Source organism: Dryas octopetala, chromosome 1 (assembly GCF_963921425.1).
Source record: "Dryas octopetala chromosome 1, drDryOcto1.1, whole genome shotgun sequence".
Classification (NCBI taxonomy): Eukaryota; Viridiplantae; Streptophyta; class Magnoliopsida; order Rosales; family Rosaceae; genus Dryas; species Dryas octopetala.
The window spans coordinates 3,259,924-3,282,391 of record NC_141366.1 but is presented as its reverse complement, the minus strand read 5'-3'; the positions used below and the strand labels follow the sequence as shown (position 1 = coordinate 3,282,391).

At 34.6% G+C, this 22,468-nt stretch overlaps 3 protein-coding genes across 3 annotated transcripts; 1 reads left to right on the top strand and 2 right to left on the bottom strand.

Moving 5' to 3' along the window:
* The first annotated feature begins 13,619 nt into the window (after positions 1-13,619).
* On the top strand, positions 13,620-14,254 carry LOC147296521 (small polypeptide DEVIL 13-like). Its single transcript, XM_086229380.1, has one exon. The coding sequence runs from the start codon at positions 13,780-13,782 to the stop codon at positions 14,113-14,115; it is 336 nt and encodes a 111-aa protein (XP_086085506.1). The 5' UTR covers positions 13,620-13,779; the 3' UTR covers positions 14,116-14,254.
* Positions 14,255-15,423: 1,169 nt separating this feature from the next.
* Positions 15,424-18,052, bottom strand: LOC147296520 (laccase-2-like). Its single transcript, XM_086228742.1, has 6 exons — positions 17,918-18,052; positions 17,654-17,805; positions 17,135-17,379; positions 16,850-16,978; positions 15,787-16,746; positions 15,424-15,654 (listed from the first exon to the last, which is right to left on the bottom strand). The coding sequence occupies exons 1-6, from the start codon at positions 18,050-18,052 to the stop codon at positions 15,524-15,526; spliced, it is 1,752 nt and encodes a 583-aa protein (XP_086084868.1). The 3' UTR covers positions 15,424-15,523.
* Positions 18,053-20,603: 2,551 nt separating this feature from the next.
* On the bottom strand, positions 20,604-22,429 carry ZIP2 (ZRT/IRT-like protein 2). The gene is made up of 2 exons (XM_086229212.1): positions 21,526-22,429; positions 20,604-21,012 (listed from the first exon to the last, which is right to left on the bottom strand). The coding sequence occupies exons 1-2, from the start codon at positions 22,154-22,156 to the stop codon at positions 20,621-20,623; spliced, it is 1,023 nt and encodes a 340-aa protein (XP_086085338.1). The 5' UTR covers positions 22,157-22,429; the 3' UTR covers positions 20,604-20,620.
* Positions 22,430-22,468: the final 39 nt, after the last annotated feature.

The window sequence follows — 22,468 nt, the reverse complement described above, 5'->3', positions numbered from 1 at the left end:
CATTTTAATATGAAATTTCACGCTTATGACTAAGGGTTTTTGATTGGTGTACAAAACGTTTCACAAGTGAATTATACTTATCATTACATATAATAAGTCGATTTTTTATGTTAATTAGTATGAAATTTACAATTAATTCTATATGATTTAAAGAAATTTATAATTGATCATAAAACACGCTGACAAATAAAAAGAGAAATCGAATAAGGCACACCGGCACATCTGGTTAACTGACATTAACATTTATAATAAATAAAGATGAATTCAAATTTTTCTTACTTGTAAAAGTTGAATTAATATTGTTTTCTTTTGAATTTGGATATTAATGTTATGTGCATGTATTTATTAATTAAATTTGACTTTTTATTGGAAGATTTTATTTTGCTGTGGGCTTTGTCATAAGCATATCGGGGAAGATAGTGATAGAAAGTCTTGGTATGCATGAGTTGGGGTTGGTTTTTCTTTCATATTGAATGAATGAAGGAAGGAATTGTATTTGTTGATAAAAGTCAATATTTTCTCCCATGTCACCCGCTGATTGCTAGCTCTCCACATGTTTAAGAAATGGATGGATCATGTAAACCCTATGAAAATTGTTTAAACAATCCTTGGTGAGCATGTTTGACATAAAAATAAAATAAACTAATCCTTTAGCAAGATTGATTGCCAACATATCATCTCATATGGTGCAATCTAATTATATATGAAGTCAAGTCGCCTTACTTACATGTGTTATGCTTGCATACAAGTGACTAATTCTATGCCAACTCATCACTTTCCATAAGTGGCACTTATCCAAATCCTTTTTTGAGAGAAAAATAATAATAAAAGATGTTTACTATATGAACAGTGTTATGACTTATGAGGCAATGCTTGAATACTTTCCACTCAGAAGCATTTGGGCTCAATATCCATGTGGAAAGGGTTATTTAGACTGTGAAAAATTGGGCTGTAGCTTGTGGGCATTTAGATAGTTCACGGATCCCATCTGAGTCCACCAAAATCCAGTGACCCAGTCCATATTGCGTGTCAATCATCATCCATGGTCTCTCACATTGGGCCCAAAACTAAGTTACAATTAGAATAAATGAATTAAAAAATCCAAAAAGAAAAAAAAAAATTCTTTTGTTTTTTTTTGGCCTGGAAAAAAGTAAATATCTTATTTAAGAGGAATTGGTAATAAACGGAAATTCCTTTATTTAAAAATATTATTTAGTAATACGGTTTTTATGTGGACTAGATTGAAAGTAGAGGTACATAGATAATTTCCCGCGCTCTGACGGACCTAGGCGGGACACGTGGCCTTAGTACGTAGAGTAAAGCGCACTAAAGGTCCCCATATTGGTGACACGTAGATGCGAAACCTGCTTAGCTGTCTCCACGGCAAGCACAAATTGAATAAATGAGTGTAGCAAAGTAGCAAGTAGCGACTTCCAGAACAAGCTTTCACCCAAAAAAGCAGTGTCCAGAAGAAGCCACGCCCACTACTTGAAAAGGAAACTTTTCCCCCCTTCATTTTTATTTGGAGGCTTTGGAGCCATTGTGTTGTTGGTTGCATATACTGAAAAATGGTGATGATGATGATGATAGAACGAAGGGAGGAGGAGGAAGAGGGTTGTTGTACCCCGAAACGCGGCGAGTTTCGGATCCCGGAGGCGGCGCTACCGCCTCCGCCGCCGAGGAAGAAGCCTTTTCGGGGCGGGAAGAAGAAGCCGGATCCACCCAAGAACGGGTATTTCAACCCACCCGATCTTGAACAGCTCTTCGCAATGTCTCCAACTCCAACACGTACGTCAGGCTTGGCCTTAGCTACATGATCAATTCCAGTGCAAGCTAGCTTTAATTTCTTGGTTTTTTTTTTTTTTAATATATATATGGCATGGTGTATATATTGCTGATCGTTGACTTGCTTTGTTTTGACTTTTGAGTCAAGAAAAGCAATCCATGTGACTTTAACCTCTGCGTTTTGGCTTCTTATTTTGTACACATATTACATATATGAAGCTTAATGTGAAACTTTGCACCGTTTGTTTATGTTTTTCTTTGGGTGGGAAGGCAATGTTCGATGACCTAATTTTGGGCTTTGGAATGAATTTTTAGCCCACTTATCCAAATAACATGTTGGGCACTTGGGCCCAGTACTGCTCAGTCCAGAATTGGACATGTTTCAAAAGTTTTATGGGTTCCTTCTCTCTCTCTCCTTTATATATTAAAATAAGTAAATAAAGCCTCTATTAACTCCGTACCATTAATTTTCTTTTAATTAAAGAATGTTACATAGAAGATTCATGATTGTCATGCAAGACAAAAGGAAACGTGATTCCCTTTTGAAAATCTTCGATATTTGATCATATATATATATATATTATATGATTTTGACTAAAATAGTTATTTACATCTTTTAGAGGAAAAACATCTGTAGTATTTTCTTTTGAGGGATAAGATATCTGTAGTTTTACTCGTGTGTATCGCACATATGGGCAACTGGTGGTCATATATAAGCCCCACGTATTCAAGTGCAACGATCACTCTTTAATCTTGTTCGATAAAATGCTTCAAAGAAATAGTTGTTAAATAAAGATAAAAAGTGTATGCGGTGTATTATTTTATTTTCTTTAAGACTCTTGCTCAAAACAATGCTCTCATGCATGAAGATAAATTTCTAAATCAGCCACTTTCACAGCATCTTCTCATTGATTAGCTCCATAGCATAATCCGAATCATCCGATTGATTCCCTGTTGTTAGGCAGACTAAATAAGCTGATTCCCATTAATTGTTTAATTAATATTTGATAGGTTCAATTTGCAAATGGTGGTCACTTCCGATGTTGGAAGTGTACGTTGGTGCCTTTACACGTAGACCACACATCGTGCTGCCGCGCTAACGATTAGCTTCAAATTATAATTTATCATGATTAATTAGTAATTTAGTATTAATAAAGATTAGTATGTCATCCCACTTGCCCTTATCATAGTTAAAGCAAGCAAGCCGCTCAGTCTCAACTGATGTGATGATTCTCTTTTCCTCGATCCAAGTTGGATTGATGCATGCCTATGTGTCAAAGCAGCACAGGATTTCTTTTAGAACGAAATAATTAATTAATTGTTTTCTACTTCTCTCAACCTAGGTTTTGCAAGATTGCATGGCATTATTTTAACTACAATTCATGGTTAGGGGAATCTACGAAATTTCGAAATCCCAAGTCTTTTATGTTTTATTAAAACGTGATTAGGTGATCACGTAAATAAACAAACTCCACCCCCTAAATTAATTATTTAGTTTAGTAGCAATTGGTCTTTCACTTGTGGAAGGAGATCATAAGTTTAAATTTCATGAACGATAGTTATTGAATGTTTTCAGATCGATCATAAAATCATTTTATAAAGTAATTTCACGAGAATTGTTAATGTCTTATATAATGTAATTATTTATTAGTGCTTGAGTGGGCCCTATCTTGCCCATTCCTCTCCTGCACGTGTAAAAAGCCTTAGGATCCGGCTTTCTATAAATATATAGAGTACACTTATGCTCATCTCTAAACTCAACCCTCAAATTCCTTTTGCTCATCTGCCTTTGCATATATGTATATATATATATCTTTTGCAAATTCTTTGCTATAGGTTTCTTGTACGTACGTTCTAATTCTCTTGTTTCTCACAGTATAATATATACATGTATATATATATATATATCTCTCTATATATATATATATATATACAGCCTCTCCCTTTGCTCCTCAATCACAACAAATAATCTTTCCCAATTAAAGTGGCCGGCTATATATGTCCATTTGTTTGGAGTATATAGATAGCCTTCGATCATTATATTTTGCCGATTTTTTTTTTCTTTTCACTTTCCTTTGATTTCTCGGTTAAATTAACCAGGTGGATCTTGCTTCAGTAGTTCCATAATGATCCACAGGATCGGTTTGTCTCCAAATTTTCTGGTTCTTTTTCGCCTTTTTCTCTATTTTTAAGTAGTTCATCTTCTTTTTAGGGTTAGGGTTTTCTGCTTTTGATAATCTGCATTTGCATGGGGAGATAATGATCTCAAGAGCCATCAGTCAGTATTCGCGGGTGCGGCATCATCAAGATTCACATGACTTTAATAGTAAGGCCTTTATTGATCGATCATGAGTTGGTGAGTTGATTGATGAAGTACACACAATCACATTCAAATTAAACTCTTTTACTGATCAAAAGGGTTCCTTATAATTTGAAGTAAGTACTGGGAATCTTGATGATGCTGCATCAGCAAGTACATATGACTATTACGCTATATATTCGATCCCTGCCATCACCAACCCCAAACAAAACAGATCGATTGCCCATTTTGTGCAGCAGGTGGGAACAAGTACTATATGTGCCATATATGACTTTTGGGTTTCTTTTAGTTTCATCAGGATGTCTTTTTTTTTTTTTTTAAGTATATGTATTATAATTTGCTTACTATAAGTTGCCCAATATATGGACCAAAAATTTAATCAGTAGGTGTTGCCAATTATATTTATTTGCCTCTAATTAATTTGCTGTAAACTAAAATCAAATGATCAATCAGATGAGATAGGATAGGGATTTTATATATATATTTTAATTTTTTGTTTATATATGTTGTTTAATTAAGTAGCTCTTAACTGATCGTATATATGTTTTAGTCCTACATTAATTCAGAAAGAGAGACTGGTGTCCATATTATACTTAATTGTAGCTCTTAAGTTGTTAGTACATATGTCTGTATATGACTTGTTAGAAATAAACAAGATTGAGAGTGGCTACAGATTGTCAGATATATGTAAACGAAATACAGTTATATAATTTGGTGAATAAAGTTTGATAAACGTACAATAGTATTATTCATGAATATTATTATTGGATAGTGATTTTCTATAAAAGTCCACTAAAGCAGTCAGAGCGCACCTGATAGATCTGCTGCAGTCGGTGCAATCTATCCGTTCAACCTTTTACCTGATCAATTGCAGCTTTTCTGATGATCTTCAGGAACAATGGGTTTTTTTTATTACAATATCATATATAGAGCTTCAAGTGTGGATCTCATATTTAGTGGGCTCATTCCATGTAGTTTTTCAAATTGTCTATTTTTTAAGCCTTTATTCATAGATCATCATTATAAAAAATTAACTAAATCGAAAATTATTTACTTATCTAACTTTGATTAAACAAATAGACAAAACCCTAAAATAGACGGTTTGAATTGTTGAAAAACTACATGGAGTGGGCCCATCCGCCTCATCCCACATTTAACACTAAATGTGAGATCTCATACCTGAAGGGGCCTGTATATATATTTAATTCTATTTTTAATTAATTTATCATTATTTTCATCTAATTAAGGCTTATCTTTTCTTGGTATCGCATTCAACTGTGGTTTAGGAATTGGAGTTCTGCAGTTTGTTTGTTTTTTTTTTTGTCTGAGCTCTGCAGTTTGTTTGATTCCTTGCTTTAAAGACCTTTACTGGTCTCTATAAGGGGAAGGGAGTTACCCAAGATTAATGTCAGGAATCTGATGTTTTATTTTTTGCATCGGAAATCAGGCTTTTTACCTCAAATCTGTCTTCCTCAACCATTCATCATATATACGCATGAATAGTTTTATATACTATGTACACATGGTTTTTTTTTTTTCGTTTTTTCAAACAGGTTGTCTATATATATATATATATATATATATATATAGTGAGAGGAATAAGAAGATGCACTCGATCACTTGTTGATGTTAGTTGCATATACATTGTTTGGTTTTCTAAGCTAATGCTGTTTCCTGAATTTGGCAGCTGGCAGGAAAATAACTTTTAATTGCTCAAGAAAACAAATTAAGTTTAAGCTTCGAACATCTCGATCAAAGAGGACTCAGACGAGCAACCAAGCTAATTTTAGCTAGCCTTCATTACAACAGCTGAGAATTGAGCTACACATGGATTCGTGCTTGTTCATGTTCTTCGATCAGAGAACTTAAATAGAGAATTCAAATATAGTTTAATGATTGAGTAATTGCATGCTAAACTTGAAGGCTTTAGAACCCAATTTGGTGCATATAATTGGGTTCTACTACAACCCCTCTTCATATATAGTTTTTTCATTTTTTCGTAATCAAATTTATTTACACTGATATGGCATTTGACTTTGATGTTATGTCTTGCAGTTCAGGAAGAGTATATATTGCATAAATTATTCAGCTTTAAGTAAATATGTGACGACTTCAAAAGTTGAGATACCACTTTAAGCAAATTAGAAGTCGTGCATGGGAATAACTTTACCGCAATTACTGCCTAATTAAGTCCCAACTTGCTTTCAATTCCTTGGCCTCCGTTCCAGAAAATGAATCTCAACAAAAAAGCTTAATTCAATATTGCTGATGACATTGACGACCTTAATTTTGAATTGAATATTTTAATTTCGTTGTCCATATATGAATAGAAATAGGGATATATAAGGTACTAATTAATACTCAAGCTTGAACTTTAGATTATGTAGTCATACTCATTCGTCTATAATAATTTTGAGATTGATATGCTACTAGACTATATAATACATCATTAATCTGAGTGGAGTACTGCTACACTCACTAAATTTGTTTGTAAAATTATATTAAAAAAATGATGTTATAATTTTTATTAATTTTTAAGACTCATTTATTTGTAACAAGGAAGATATTACAAATTTGGTAAGTCAAGCAAATATTGATCTAAAAGTTTATGTTTGTACACTTAACCTTGTTGGGCTCTCTAAGAAAGCATATATACATGCAGTACTCAGGAATTAATTCCAAACTTTGCACTCTAAATTTATATTTGGTTTCTTCTGGTTGGGTCTCCATTAGGTAGCCAACTACTTCGAATTAAGTTCCTTGTTTATCACTTCTGTGTGGTTTACTTTTTTTTTTTTGGCCAAGATTTCTGTGTGGTTTACTTGATCATTAATATTAGAGAACATTTATACGTACAGCCGGTGAAAATGGCAGTTGTACGCGATCTAGCAAAGTGGATGACATTCAACTCCAACACCCAATTTTAAAAATAAAATAAAATATAAACCTCTAAGCCAAGACCGGCCAACAAAAAAGCCATTAGGAAGGACAAAATGGAATAGGGGGAGAGGGGTTGGGGCCCTTTGGGAGGGTCCTTCCTCAGTTGGGTTTCTGTATGCAGCAGAACTTGTCAAGTACAGCGAGCACATCTTGGATGGTGTTGGTGGGTTTCCCTTTTATTGGGTCCATTTCTGGAAGTGACATCAAAGTAATGGGCCCAAGCCCTGCTGCAAAATTAACCCAATGTGCGTTTCCTCCATCAAATAGTACAAAGATATATTATAAAACGATTTAGAGTTCAGCTCATTTTATGAGTCTTTCTTAGACTAAAATATGTAGTAATTTAGTGTTTTAATCAAGTCCTTTTATTTTTCTTCTTTTATATTAGATTTTAACTCCAAAATTTTGAACGGACCTAATATAAAACCTCTATAAAGCCCACTCTACATCTTAAGAGAGGAAATATCATTCTGATTGGGGGAAATACCTTTCAAATCGGGGAAAAACTTTATTATAAATTAAAATGACTTTATTATGAATTTTTAAAAAAATCTTATAAATTAAAATGACTTTATTATGAATTAAAAAAAATTCTTATAAATTAAAAGATTTTATTATGAATTAAAATAATTTTCTTATAAATTTTAAAACACTCCCGATTTTCATCTAAAAACTGTTTTTCTAAAAAATTCAAACCTAATTATCCCTATATATTATCAAATTATTAATTAAACTTAGTTATTAAATAAATTTAAATATGTAGATCATATTTTTAACACCTAAGTAATTTTATATGTTATATGACATATAAATGTGTAGTTCAAATTAACGATCACAGAATAAGAGAGCATATATAACATGACTTAGACAAGACAACATTATTTTATATTTCTATTTTGGCTTATTTGCACATTTACCCCCTAATTTTTAGGTTTTTTCTTAGTTTGCCCTCTCACATTTATTTGTCTCATATAACCCTCTGAACTTTTATGTCGTTTCTCACATTGCCCAATTCTGTCAACTTCGTCAACACCACCGTTAGAAATACTGACGTGGAAGGGTAATTTTGTCAGTTCACCAGTAAAATATATTTAAAACAATATTTAAATTAACAAAATAATAAAACTTTAAATTAAAATTAAATTTTTAAAATTAAATAAAATTAAATTTTTAATAAAAAAAAGACCAAACCCTTCCTTCCCCACTGCGCATGCCGGCCATCCCACCCTTCCTACACTCTAAACATTCCGGCCACCCCACCCTCTCCATCCACTGCACATGCCGACCACCTCCTTCATTCTTTTTCTTTTTCTCTCTCTCTCTTCCACACCCAGCCCTAACTCCTCCCTGCCCAGCCAAGACTCGTACCACCCAGTCCCAGACCGGCCCCGCCCTGCCCCGATCTGCCATACGCAGCCCAGCCTTACCTAACCCCTCCCTCGCCCTGCACAGCCTTACCCTGCCTCGATTCGTCGCACGCAGCCCGCCCAACCCCTTCCTCGCTCTACCCCGATCCGCCCCACACAGCCCAGGCCCAGCTCCACCCAACCCCTCCCCCGCCCTGCACAGCCTTACCCTGCCCCTATCCGTCGCATGCAGCTAGCCCAGCCCTGCCCTCGCTCTGCCCCGATCCACCCCACACAACCCAGCCCTAGCTCGGCCCAGCTCCTCCTCAACCAGCCCCAGCTCGGCCCAACCCCTCCCCCTCGCCCGCCTTCACCCAGCACCTCCCACTGTCCCACACCCCCTCCCCCTCCCCTCCCCCAGCCTCACCTCAAACCCACCATCGCACAATCCAAACCAAAGATTTATTTTTTTAATTAAAATTTCAGTTTTATGTTTTTAATTAAAAAAAATGTGGTAAGGTTGCCAACATGACATATTGGGTCCCACAAATGACCACATGGCACAAACATGGCAAAGATTGATCCTATGTGGCTAAAAAGATGAAATTACCCTGCCACATAGACGCCACGTCAGCATTTTTAACAGTGGTGTTGACGGAATCGGGCAAGGAAAACGATATAAAAGTTCAAGAAGTTGTATGAGACAAATAAATGTGAGGGGGTAAAATGAAAAAAAAAAAACCTAAAAATCAGAGTGCAAATATGCAAATAAGCCTTTTATTTTTGTGTATTTGATCAACAATAATATGGATACCAGTGGTTTTCTGGTTTGGGTCGGTCGATATATAGATACTTGTCTAGAGAGGCACTATTAGTCGGTCACGTCATGTGTGCTTGGGCAAGTGTGTACCCATTGAAATTGTGGACAAGAGGCAAGAGCTATTTATGACTGATGCTTTTCTTGTGCAATGTATGATGTATCAACCATTCAAAACCAAGAATAATATTACCCAAAATGATAATTTCATCGGACGTCACTCTGACATTTTTGTCTCTGATCAGAGTGAGAGAGGAAGCCAATAATATTTTTGAAGCCTACAACGTGAAACGTGGAGACCCTTTTGTAATTCTTAAATTTTAATTTGTTGGGCTTAAATTTAAAAGGAACATAGACAAAATGATAGAGGGAGGGGGTTCGAGTGGTAGTACAAGGGGTCCACGTAGGCTTTCCAAATCCAGGGTTCCACCTCAACCTGGCCACCCTTGTGTTGCTCACATGTATGCATGTGGGGACTCCCAAGTCCCAAATGCTCATATTCTCTTCTCAAATCTCAATCCCACATGATGATCAACCACAACATATATATATATATATATATAACTTCGTACAAGTGTACAACACAATATAAAAAATTTTTAAAAAACCCTAGAAAAAGTTTAAAAGGTGCACTGTATACCAACCACAACATACCATGTGACATTGGTTTTGACCCGTCCCCAAAATTTGTTTGACCAATCAAATTTTGTCATCAATTGTAGATCGAGTGGTTTAATTTTACTACTTATATATAACAATTGGGAGTTTGATGTGTATGTAATCAAACTCATACATCTAAATCAACTCAATATTTATCTAAAATCAAGACATAGAAAAAAAAAAAAAAAAGCAATGGTGAATTCGGCTCATATAAGGGCACATTTTTGTATTAATATCATGCTTATATACAAAACTACTTCGCTTCAAATTTTCATTTAATTATCTTTATATAAAAATTTATACAGACAATTTATGTGTGTATATTCTACTCTATTTTAATTTTCTCAACACTAATATATGATCTTGCTTAACTTTAAATCGGAAAACGACACCGTTTTAAACTTGGTATCGGTTGCAGAGTTAATTAATTCACTAATACTTGTTGCACATAACTAATAAAGAGAAATGACATCATCATAAACTCATATACATTGATTCTTGTTTGAAGAAAAATGTGTAAAATAATTGAGAGGACACAAACGACTATATAAGGCACCGCCTGTGTCCAAAGCACGTGCACCTGTTTATTTATCTGTCTTGAAATACTTGCTTGGGTTAATTTGTACTTTTTTTACTAATTTTATTACTTTGAATTAAGTTGCATTCAGAAACTTATGGTCAAATATTCTTCTAACAATGATTCAGATGTTCTCTTGGGCTCACATGGGGATAGGCAAAAAATTAATGAGTGTAATTGATATACTTAAAAATTATTAAATGTAATTAATTTAATGTGTAATAATATTATAATATTATTAAACGATATATTTATATTAATAAAATATAATATTAATAATATTTATTTATATTATGACACGTTAAATTAATTATATTATATAGCAGTATATTAGTTGCACAAAATATTATTAAAAAAAATATACATATATTTTCTTAGATGAGTGGTTTCTATAGTAACCATCAAAGTTTAGAATAGTGGAATTTTGACCAGTCAAATCTTCTAGTAAACATAATTTGTTCAATCATATTTGATATTTCCCACTCATAAGATTCTCCTCTCTCTCTTTCTTCCTTTTTTTTTTTTTTTATATGGATTACAAATTGAGCAAAAAAGTAATGTTTTCTTATCAATATGTAATATATGTATTATGTTGTTGACTATCAATCTAAACGTACATACATATTAAAATAAAACTTTAATAATCAATAATTTTGTTTAGACTCGCAATTTAATAAGATTCGGACCATGAGTAAAAACAATAGAAACAGCAAAATAAGAAGATGAAATGCAATTAACAGTTATGAAATGACCCAATACAATTGCTAATGGGCAAAATTCTTCTGCATTGTGATGTGGTAAAAAAAAAAACAGAATAATTAATAATTAAATTAATTAAGGAGAGTGTAACAATTAATTATCTTGGTGCAGGCTGTCCAACACACATATATAAGAAGCATATATAACACAAATCAATTACATCATGCACATGCAGTGTGATCAGCACCATTGGACACTGATAGAATTTTTTAAATTTTACTGGAGGCATATATATACTTCAAATTAGATAAAATATTGCATAAGATTTTAATCTCTCTGACTGCTGATCCAAATGGGTACATGTGCATGAGAATCCCAACCTCTTACATGTACATTATATAAACCTGCATATGCTACAATTGAATTATATGTATATATAATACTATATAAATTATATAGTATAGTATAGCAATTAGTGGAAATAGTTAAGCCGTTAAGATTATCTTAGTGTACAAGTTTTAAAATTACACATAGAAAGGTATATATTTAGAATAATACTTGGGTTACTCCTTGGGGGTACCTCAAGGTCACTCCACCTCCCAAATTCGGATTTCGGCAATGTCGGCGCATAATCGAAACCGTTCACTTTTTAAATCATCTATTATAGATCTTCTCTACAAAAAATTAACTCAATCAGAAATCGTTTGGTTATATACATGTTGTCAATTAAATATAAAAAATCAACGGTTTGGTAAAAAAATCACTCTTTAATTGAAAATTATCTATTTTTTCTATTTAATTGATAACGGTTATATAATCAAACGATTTTCGATTGATTTGATTTTTTGCAGAGATGATCTTTAATATGTTATCTAAAAAATGAACGATTCCGATTATGTGCCGACATTGTCGAAATTCGAATTTGAGAGAGTGGGGTGACCTTGAGATACCCCCAAAGGGTGACCCAAGTATTGTTCATATATCTATGTGATGCTTGTAATGTCTTCCTTGATTTTCATAGCCGTCACAAGAAGAATCCGGCCAAGAGAAATCTGGGGAAAAAAGAAGAAGAAGAAGAATGTGAAGGATTAAAAATATTGTTTTGCAATTAACAATCAGCCACGAACATGAAGCTAGCTAGCATGGGTCAAACCAAACAGTGACAATTTAAATCCCATATCTGTACTCCTTAATTACAAGATTGATTACATCATTCAGTTAAACAGTTAACCACTTGCAAGTTGCAAGTTGCAACCTTAATCTTCCCCCAATCAATTTTATGATGCCTACATTATAATTAAGAAAAAAAAAAATTCAAGTTTGCAAATAATAAGTAATCAATTAACATTCAATCCAAAACTTTGAATTTTAGTCCGTAAACTCAAGCTCAACTAGCATTTGGATGAAAAAGAGGTAAAACTTGAATTTAAGTCTTATTGTTTTTATCATAGTCGCATATCGTGCGGGTATCTTTAAAATATGAAGTATGTAAATATTTGAACACCCTTTTTTTCAAGCTTATATATTTTTAAGGATAAATTTTATTGGTAATTATAATTTTTTGTGTTTTATTTTTTATTTAAAAATTGAGGAAAAAAGAGATGAGAGAGAGGAAGAAATCAGATAAAATATATGGTTTATAGAACTAAAAATTAAAAGATGAAAGGGAAAAAAATCATTTGAATTTTCAAAATCAAAGTAATCTCCACATGTAGAATAATTGGTGCAATCATATCCCTTTCACATGAAGAACAGAACTATATAACAATCGTCCAATATATGACCAGCTAATAGCTATTATCTCAATTTGCTCAGATGGTCAGAGCTTGTGTGGTGTGTATGTATGTGTGAGTGGATCTTTAACATATTACTTTATGTTGCAGCACCGTACATGTTTACAAGAATAGTCTCCAAAAATTTGAAAAAACAAAATCTCCTCAGAAATCACAAGGTGATGATGCAATCAATTGAAAAAAAATAAATAAATAAAAGACTTTGAGTCCACACAGAAACGAGCCAACCAGTCAATGACATGGAGCCATATGACAGTAATCGATCAATAAATGATCATGTGTGCACATGAAGATTATTTACTAAAATATAAAACTATTTGTACTTTTCAAAACAAAATAACCCCATTTACTGTGGCATTGCTAATTACATTTTTCACAAAAATTAACCTTAAAAGTTAAAACCAAAACAAATCCCAAATTTTTGTGTTCCAACTGAAATCTGCGATAATATTTGATTTATTCGTATTTGGGTTCTGTTTGAATTTTTAACTAAGATGTTATCATTAACTTAAATATTAATTATAAGAAATGTGATCGGTAAGTAATAAATACGTAGAGTGAAATCACCAAACAAATAGCTTTATTGCAATCAGCATGCTTGCCTAAACCACTATATATAATAACACCAATACCCCACTACTCTACCACCGACCAATTGGGCCATAATCACACCCCTCTCTCTCTCTCCCCCACACACTCTTACTCTGTCTCTATTCAGACAGACATTGACATAAAGTAAACAATTAAGCTAGCTGCTGAGAAGTTAGAGGGAGACTAGCTAGCTAGTTAGAAAAGCTAGAAGAGATCAACCTCACATATTTGATCAGCATTACATTGACCACATGGATGAGAAGTGGAAGCTACCAAAGAAACTAGAAGGTTCATCATCATCATCAAGTTCTTCCTCCAAGTTTGCCTTCACAAGAAGTTCTTCAACAAGAAGCACTTGCTCCAATGCCCCTCTTCTGCTAAGAAGCTATTCCACAAAAAGCAGCAGTCATGCCTCCAATAGTCACAACAATTCCAAGTGCCCTCTTCCCAGAAGCTTGTCCCAAAAAAGCTCCTCCATAAGCCGCAAGTGCAGCAGCCTTGCCAAGGAACACAAGGCCAGGTTTTACATCATGAGGAGATGTGTGGCCATGCTTGTTTGCTGGCACAAACATGGCAGTGATTCTTGATCAAAATTCCTCTTCCTCACATATATATATCATCTTCCTGTGAAATGGGTCGGGTCGGGTTTGCATTGTTTCAAGCTCATATCAAAATTTTCTCCCATTGGATCAAGAGGAGATTGATGATAACACAAAGTTAATTCTGTAGTTTTTTTTTTTTTTTTCTCTGTTAATCAGTTGTAATTACAAATTTACAATTGAGATGAGCAAGAAGTTTTATTATATATACATTGTAAGATATATCAATCAAATACATGTTCAATCAAGTCTCTCCACAATACTAAGATTTGATTTATGATGATGACTAACCCAACATCCACCATTTTTTTTTTTCAATTTTTTTTTTTTGATGTTTTTGGGATGAGAAAGATTCCATTTGGCTGTTTGGGGGGGGGGGGGTGGCAACAATATAATAAGACCTGGAAGTAACTTCTATCTCTGCCTCGGAAATGCAAGTCACCTTTTCTTGCTTCGGGAAAAATTGGAGTGATGAAAATTCTCTTAGAAGTGACATCAAACTCAATTTTGATTTAATCAAGGAATGTGTTGGATCTCTAACACTCATCTCAATACATCATCTTCATGCCATGCCGGTGCTGAAAAATTAAACTAAAAAAATTGATAATAATAACCACTTAAAATTCCAATATCGTTTTTCCTTCTAGTGTTAATTTAGTCACAAACGCAAATGGTCACATTCCAATCTATACTTTTTTTTTTTTTATTTCTCTTTCTTCTTTTATTCCTTAATTGAGGGTATTGGGTGCAAACCCCATTTGATTCAAATGTAAGTAAAGTCCTCTAAAAAATTGACGCATAGAAAATGAACTCACACTCTTTTATTTACTTGGATTCGATTAGTTCGAACCCAAAAAGATTTTTTTATGAACAATCTTATTTCCAACACATTGGAGACCTGAAAATTAAATTGTTATTTTTATAAACTTGCCACATCTTAATGTGGAAAGTCTGTAATAATTAGGGGCAAGATGCAACCCACGGACCAAGTTATTGGGGACCGTGACATGTTGCTATCGATGAATTGATTTTCAAGAACTCACAATTTGGGTTTAAATATAGAAGTTTACCCATTTTGTGTGCTAAAATTTGCATGTATTTGAAGTTTCTGCTATTTTTCTTTTCTTTATATTGTTTCAATCAATTATCTATAACAAATTTAAAAGTTATAATCCATAAATGCTTATTGAGTTCATATTATTTATTTCCGAACAAAAACATCGATATTCCGGTTATTAATACAAAACCTCCATAATTTCCTTCCATACATTTTCAATGGAGGGGGCCAACTTTGGCTATACTCTTTAGGGGACGCCAAATCCAAAACAAAGATTTTAAGTTAAAAAAGAAAGGTATGAAGGTGCCTCTTCAGTCACTCCAAAAAAGAGTCAAACGGTCAACACTTGGGAAGATCGGACGGTGGTGGAGGCAACTTCTGATTAGGCAGCTTCCCATCCTGGACTACCCAGGCCATCCTTAGCCCCCAGCTCAAATGGACATCAAAGTGGCAGTGCATAAACCAAACCCCTGCAATTTCATTCACATAAAAGCAATATGTGTCAAGTTAATTATTAATATGCATCAACATTAATTTTGCTTTTATTTTCACAAAGAAATGAAATTTTATATTTATATTTTTTGCGTTGATATTGTGCTTACCTGGATTGTCTGCAAGAAACCGAATTGCCACCCAACCACCGGAGGGCACTCCAACGGTGTTCCTTTCAACGGGGTCAACGAGGTTGAATTTGGTGGGGTCTTTGTTAGGGTCAAAGTTCCCAGAACCTTGTCCAACAACAAAGAAGTTGAAGCCATGAAGATGGAGAGGGTGGCTCTCAGCACCCAAAATCCCAGTGTCCTGAAACACCAACTCCACACTAGTGTTGAATGGTAGCACCACCACTTTGGTGCCCTTGCTCACATTGGTGTTGTTGGGTGCAGTGCCTGTGTAGTTGAATGGTTGGAGTGGAAGGGTGGGAAAATCAGTGGTGTAGACTCCGCTGGAGTGGCCAGAGAAATGGGCTTGGAGGAGTGCTGTTGTGGGCAGAACAAAGGAAATGTTATTTACAGAAGCTGCAAATTTGGTGGTGTTGGTTGGGCCTTGGCAGGTTTGGTTTTTGGGGCATGGGTTTGTTCCAAGGCCCACTGTGAAGAAGAGGCGTTTTTGGACAGTTTGGGGCACATTTGCTGGAAATTTAGCATTGGCCAAACTCCGGAATTTTTGAGAGAAATTTGCAACAAATGCAGTGTCACCCACTTGGGGAAGAATTGGCCTAAAAAGTGGACCGTTTTTTAAAGTGGAGTTCGAGGGGTTTTTATATTCGAGAATTCCCGCCACGGTGGAATTGTCAAAAGTACCCATCCCGGTGAAATAGGGTTTGGCCAACATGAGGAAAGTGGCATTGGGGTTTTGTGGTTTTGTCTTGAGAAGCACATTGGTGGTTTGTCCGGGTGCGATGAGTAAGACATTGGTCTTGAAAGGTTTGACATAGACAGCATCGGCTTCAACTACTGTGAGACTGTGGTTTGCTATGCTGAAAAACAGTTCATCATTGACTGCAGCGTTGATCAAACGCAAGAGGTATGTCTTCCCTGGCTTCACTTTTAGCCTCAAAGTGTCTGAAAAAGCATAGAAACAAAGAGCAATTAAGCAGGACTCAACTTTTTGTGACAAGACTATGTGTCGTAGCCAATAATGCTCACATGATTGATATATGCATACCCTTTTGTGAACAATTGTACAATGGCCCCGGAAGTCCATTAATCGTGTAGGCATCGGAGACATTTGGACCGTTTCCGGTCTGAAGAGCTTGGCTAATTACTGCCTCTGGATCAGCATTCCACCACTCACCTATAGTTATGCATAAAAACATAAATATTGTTCTTTTATCATGATGTTTTATATTGTCAGACTGTCAATCTAAATTATTGATAAGATGTATTAATTCATTAATAATTTGACAATCGAAGCATTTTCATGATTCAAAATTAGTGTTTAATTAGTTACCAAAAATGATGGGGACTTGCTTGTAGGGCTTGGGAAAAGGGTAGGAAGCATTGTACTTGGGAAGGATAATGAGGGGCCCATAGACTGTAGCTCTTAGCCATGAGATGTGAGCATGCCACCAGAGAGTTCCTCTTTGGCCAGTGATGGTAAAGTTGTACACATAGCTCTGGTTAGTTTGAATAGGGCACTGAGTGATATATGATGGCCCATCAGCCCACCCGCTCTGCAATTGTCTTATTCCATGCCTGCATAATTCATATTTTACGTCCACCAAAAATGTTAAAAGAATGAAAATATGCATAGAGTAATGTTTTCTTGTTATTCTGTAAATTTAAACTATACAATCAGAACCCAACTTTATTAATGGTCTAGATTCACGTACGATTTGTTAAACAATAAAACATTTATGTATATTTGACTTGTTTTTACTCAAAATGTGGTGGAATTAATGTTTAAGTGTTTAACTCAAATGGGGTTTTGAGTAAAATTAGTAATTAATATATAGTTTAATTTCATTACCAATGGAGGGTGATGTTGTTTGGAACATGATTGACCACCTTAACCAAAACCCTGTCTCCCTCTCTAGCAACAATGCGAGGCCCAGGGAACTTCCCGTTCACTGCCACAATGCTCTTTGTGTGGCACAGCCGAGTCACATTCTTCAGCATTATCTGCACAATTACAACAAGGAGTTTAATCTAATTTTCAGAGCATTAGTGTAAATAACATTTTAAATATAAGTTACAAAATTAAGCCCAATGGCAGCACTATATATATACATACATCAAATTTGTAGCGCCTTGTAACAGGACCAGTTTTTGCAGCAGCAGTAACCTCAGGAAAGGCCCAGAGAGAAATCAGAGAAAGAAGAAAAGCCACAAAAAATGCTGGTGATAAAGGAATAGTAGGAGCCTCCATATTTTTTTTGGGTGTTCAATGCTTGAAATAAATTGGTGTTGTTTGAGCTCTAGCTATCTGCACTGCAGTGGTCCGAGAAATTAAGCGTGTGAGAATTGTTTATACACAGATGAAAAGAAAGTGTGTTAGTTTGGTCAATTAGGTAATGGGATGTTACGGAATTGACAAACAAGAGAATTACCAACTGAACTTTGTTGGTCCCATATTTACTTACTACTGTAAAGTGTCATTAAAGTTAATTTATTAATCTATAAAATATATGCTGTCAATTTTTTGCATGTTGGCCACTTAATATTATCCAATTTGTTCCTATTCATTATGTATATATATATTTAGAAACTAAGGGATTCTCTACCAATTTTGACCTTTTCCGAAATCCCGTTTTATAAGCAGAAGAAACTCTTGCATGGCTAGCCTAATTTATTTCTTCAAAGGCCGGCCATTTATTACAAGTGTGCATGGGGGTTTGTTGAGGGAAGCAAAATTATATACTGACACGTAGAAATAAAAATTGCGTTCTCATCAATTATACTAGGGCCTTATGTAATATTCCAGCTAATTCCACAATATATACATTGTGTCTTAACAATTTCCAAAAAAAAAAAAAAAAAAATCACAAACATATACACATAAATATAGGATGTTCAATGACAAGAATGTCTAGACTCGGAACTTCCGCTTTATGATCAATCCCTATTATCATAACTAATTTTGTGATATTTAACGTCTTTATAATTTTTCTATTATTATTTACATCACTTGTTTGACTTACATAATTATATAAAACCGTTATTTTAACAAATTAAATTGAACACACATAACACGTATCGTTATTTTGCACAAACTAATCTATGAAAAACACAGTGAAACTACTTTTTTGACCTTCTATATATATATATGTTATCTTCTTCATCGTCAACCCTACTCAAAATTCACAAAACCATTACTCGAAGCCACCACGTGCATGACAAGATGAAAGGGTTTGAATAAATTGGAGACAATAATTAAGGGTATAAACTATTGATTTTCAAATATTTTTGTTACTAGCTAACTAGACTCTTAACTACAAGCAGTACTATTCATGTGGTCTTTATTAATTTGTTAATTAAGCAGGAACTTGAAATATAATCAAACTTAATTTTAATTGTCAATAAACAAAAAATTAGGCATATATATTCCGAAATTCCAACTGTTAGACTTAGTGACCAAGAGAAGTGATCATCATCTTCCAACATATATATTATCTATCAAAGGATAATTAGATTTTAAGGCAGTCATGATTTTTACGTCCAATCAAGTCGATCATTTTCATGGAGACTAATTATATCACTGGGCCGGGCCTGGTTGGTGATCTAAATATATATCCTTACCAGCCTAACAGAGAAATTAACATCAAAGACTCCAAAAAGAGAGGGGAGTAGGGGACGATGACGTTTGATCCACCACCAATCTTCCAAGCAAGAAGAGAAATGATAACAAATTAACAATTGCAAAGGAAATTAGGTTGGTCTGTCTGGTTGGTTCAATTGGGCTAGCAGCTGTTATTTTAGTTACCATACAACCAAACCAATCACACAAGCTTGAACTTTAAAACAACCACTAATGACAATGAAAATCTCAAACATTTTTCTTGGTGGGACTAAAATGAAGTTATTGGATTTTCAGTTCCCTACCCTATTTGTTGGATGTACCAACTACACTCCTTGTAGACTACGATCCTTATACAACTACGATATTTTGGAAGGTACTAAACCTTACTGTAGTGCCCCCACTAGGCCACTAGTCCCCACCTCCCAATTTTACAACCCAGAAAAAAAAAAACCCAAAAAAAAAACTGAGAGAGAGAGAGAGAGTAACAATTAAACTATCGATTTCATGAGAAGCACATATATATGTGTAATTTTCATTCAGAAACCAAACTGTTGAAGAAATGGAAGTACATATATACATACATACCTGTAGTTGTGTAAGAGAGAGATCAGACTGCAGTGAAATATTGATGAATGTAAGCAAGAAAATGGGTAGTGGAGAGAGATCAAGCTGATGAACACATATGTATATTACTTCAAGTATGCCTTCAACTATATCAAATTTCTTTTATTATTCAGAAAACAAGTAGTGGAAGAGTTGAACTCTTGTTATTAGGGACCGGAAATGAGTGCTTTATCACTTCAGCTGTATATATGTTGGCAAATCATTAATGTTATTTGTTGGGTTTGTCAGAAGTAAATTGAGTAGTGCTAGTCATTTGAATTTTGAGGAATTAATGAACAGTACAAAACAATAGCAAGTAAGTTCATTAATTATGCAAGACAAACTAAATAAAAATTCTGGTACATCTTCTTATACAACATAATAAATGAGGATAAAAACAAAGGCATGAAACTTTTAGTGGATAATTGGTAATTGATTACATGAAAAAACATTTTCAATAAAAAAAAACACAAAAAGATAACACAACCCAAGTTCTCATACACAAAACATTGTACAAGCATTCTTATTTTTAAACAAATATAGAAAAAGATACACAATCAAATTTATTTATTTATAGTTAATTAGTAATAATCATTAATCCCAGATCATAACAACTGCTATGACTCCCACTCCAAGAAGCACAGCAAGAAACTTGAAAGCTGGGGTGTCAAAATAGCATTTGGATTGTGGTTTGAAGCCTTTGGCAATGAGATGGTTAATTGCAACATAGATGAAAACCCCACAAGCAAGTCCCATAGAAATGGCATATATCCAATCAGCTACTTTTCCTTGAGTTGTGGCATCAATGGCAATGCCTATGCCCACTCCAATGGGACTTGAAACAGCAAAAGCAAAAGAATAAGCTGCGGTTACCAGAAGTGCTCTCTTGGGTAGCATCCTCAGCAATGCAATTCCCATGGCGATGGCTGCAAAAATCTTATGCAATGATATTGTCCACAGATTCCTCCATGTATCTAACTTAGTATCTGCAATGTGTACACATATATAGATGAATAAGTAGGGCATGCTGAATTATAGATACATAATCAACAGAATTATTTGTATCACATTTATTGAGAAAAAATAAGATTGGTTGCATACCGAAGTTATTGTTTTTAAGTACAATCAACGGTTTCTCACCAAAAAAAATATCAACAAGGAATCTGAATCCTTATTGCACAAATTGCTGACCAATTCTCTAATAAATGTGGGATTCACATGTATTAGAGAGGTGATCAGTGGTGCAAACATAGTCTAAAATTTCAATAATATTCTCAAATTTCCCATATATTAGATGATACAACTTTTTCGATATTTTTTTCAAGTATATTTACTCCAAATTTTCATATACTTTCTATTTATATTTTATCAAATTAAATCCTATATTTCTGAATTTTAGACCCTCGAAATTGGTATTTAATGAATAATTTGGGTGCAAATAGCACTACTCATATGAAATAATTAAGATGCAAGTATATAACAACTAGTTAATTTGGTACCTGCAACTCCAATAGCAATACCCTCAAAAACTGAATGAAAACAAAGAGCCAAGATGAGAAGTATGGTGTCTCCAAGAGAAGTTGTCTTCAAGAAAACTGGGTTGTTCACATGCTCTTCGTCCTCCTTATCATGCTCTGCAGCCACCCTTCCCTTCTCCACTTCCAGTCTGGCTTTTCTTTCACCAGAGCTTGTCACAAACAGCACCACGCAGTCACCAAGCATGGTTAGCAAGTAACCAGCCGATGCCAACATGAATGCAAAAGGGTATTTTTTGGTGGTAAGGTCACCGAATTTCTCAGCCGAATCGCTCAAGAAGTGGATCAAAGAGGTGCCCAGAAAAACCCCACCGGCAAACTGCGTGCCCAAGAGAAGAAAGCTCTCGTTCCATCGGTAGAAGTATGGGGAGATGCCACCGGCGAAAGTGGTCACCAGTAGAATTATCAAACACCATATCTTCACTAAAACCAGGCCTTTTGAATGCAGAACTGCATGTTCGTCGTCGTTGGGGCTGCTCTCCTCATCATGCTCGTCCCCGCCGTGGCCATTGACTAGGAGTAGTTGCAGGAATAGAAGCAAGGAAAGTGAAAGAGAGGTTGACTTAAGAGTCGTGATGAATGGAATGGAAGCCATGGATGTGTTTGATGGAATTAAGTTCCTAGCTCACAACCCACTAATGGTTTGCATCACTTATACATAATACATGTAATTATTTAAATGGGTAAAAAATTAATTAAGCAAAAGCTGTCTGGCCAAATCTTGCTCCCATTTTTTATCTTTGCAGTACAAGTTGACTTTGGAAGATCGTAGCATCAATGTACTACACAATTAATAGTTTCTCAAGGGTGACAAATTGACAATATATGGCTTGGTTCGTAATAGAAGCTTGGTTATATACGTCCTCACTCCTCAGTGTGCCGGCTAAAACTAAATGTTAAGTTATAA

Coding starts and splice junctions, on each gene's coding strand:
- LOC147296521 (XM_086229380.1), top strand. CDS start 13,780: ATGGATGAGAAGTGGAAGCTACCAAAGAAACTAGAAGGTTCATCATCA.
- LOC147296520 (XM_086228742.1), bottom strand. CDS start 18,052: ATGGAGGCTCCTACTATTCCTTTATCACCAGCATTTTTTGTGGCTTTT. Junction 16,979..17,134: donor GCAAGTCCCCATCATTTTTG/GTAACTAATTAA, acceptor GCATAACTATAG/GTGAGTGGTGGAATGCTGAT. Junction 16,747..16,849: donor GTACAATTGTTCACAAAAGG/GTATGCATATAT, acceptor ATGCTTTTTCAG/ACACTTTGAGGCTAAAAGTG.
- ZIP2 (XM_086229212.1), bottom strand. CDS start 22,156: ATGGCTTCCATTCCATTCATCACGACTCTTAAGTCAACCTCTCTTTCA. Junction 21,013..21,525: donor TATTGCTATTGGAGTTGCAG/GTACCAAATTAA, acceptor TACACATTGCAG/ATACTAAGTTAGATACATGG.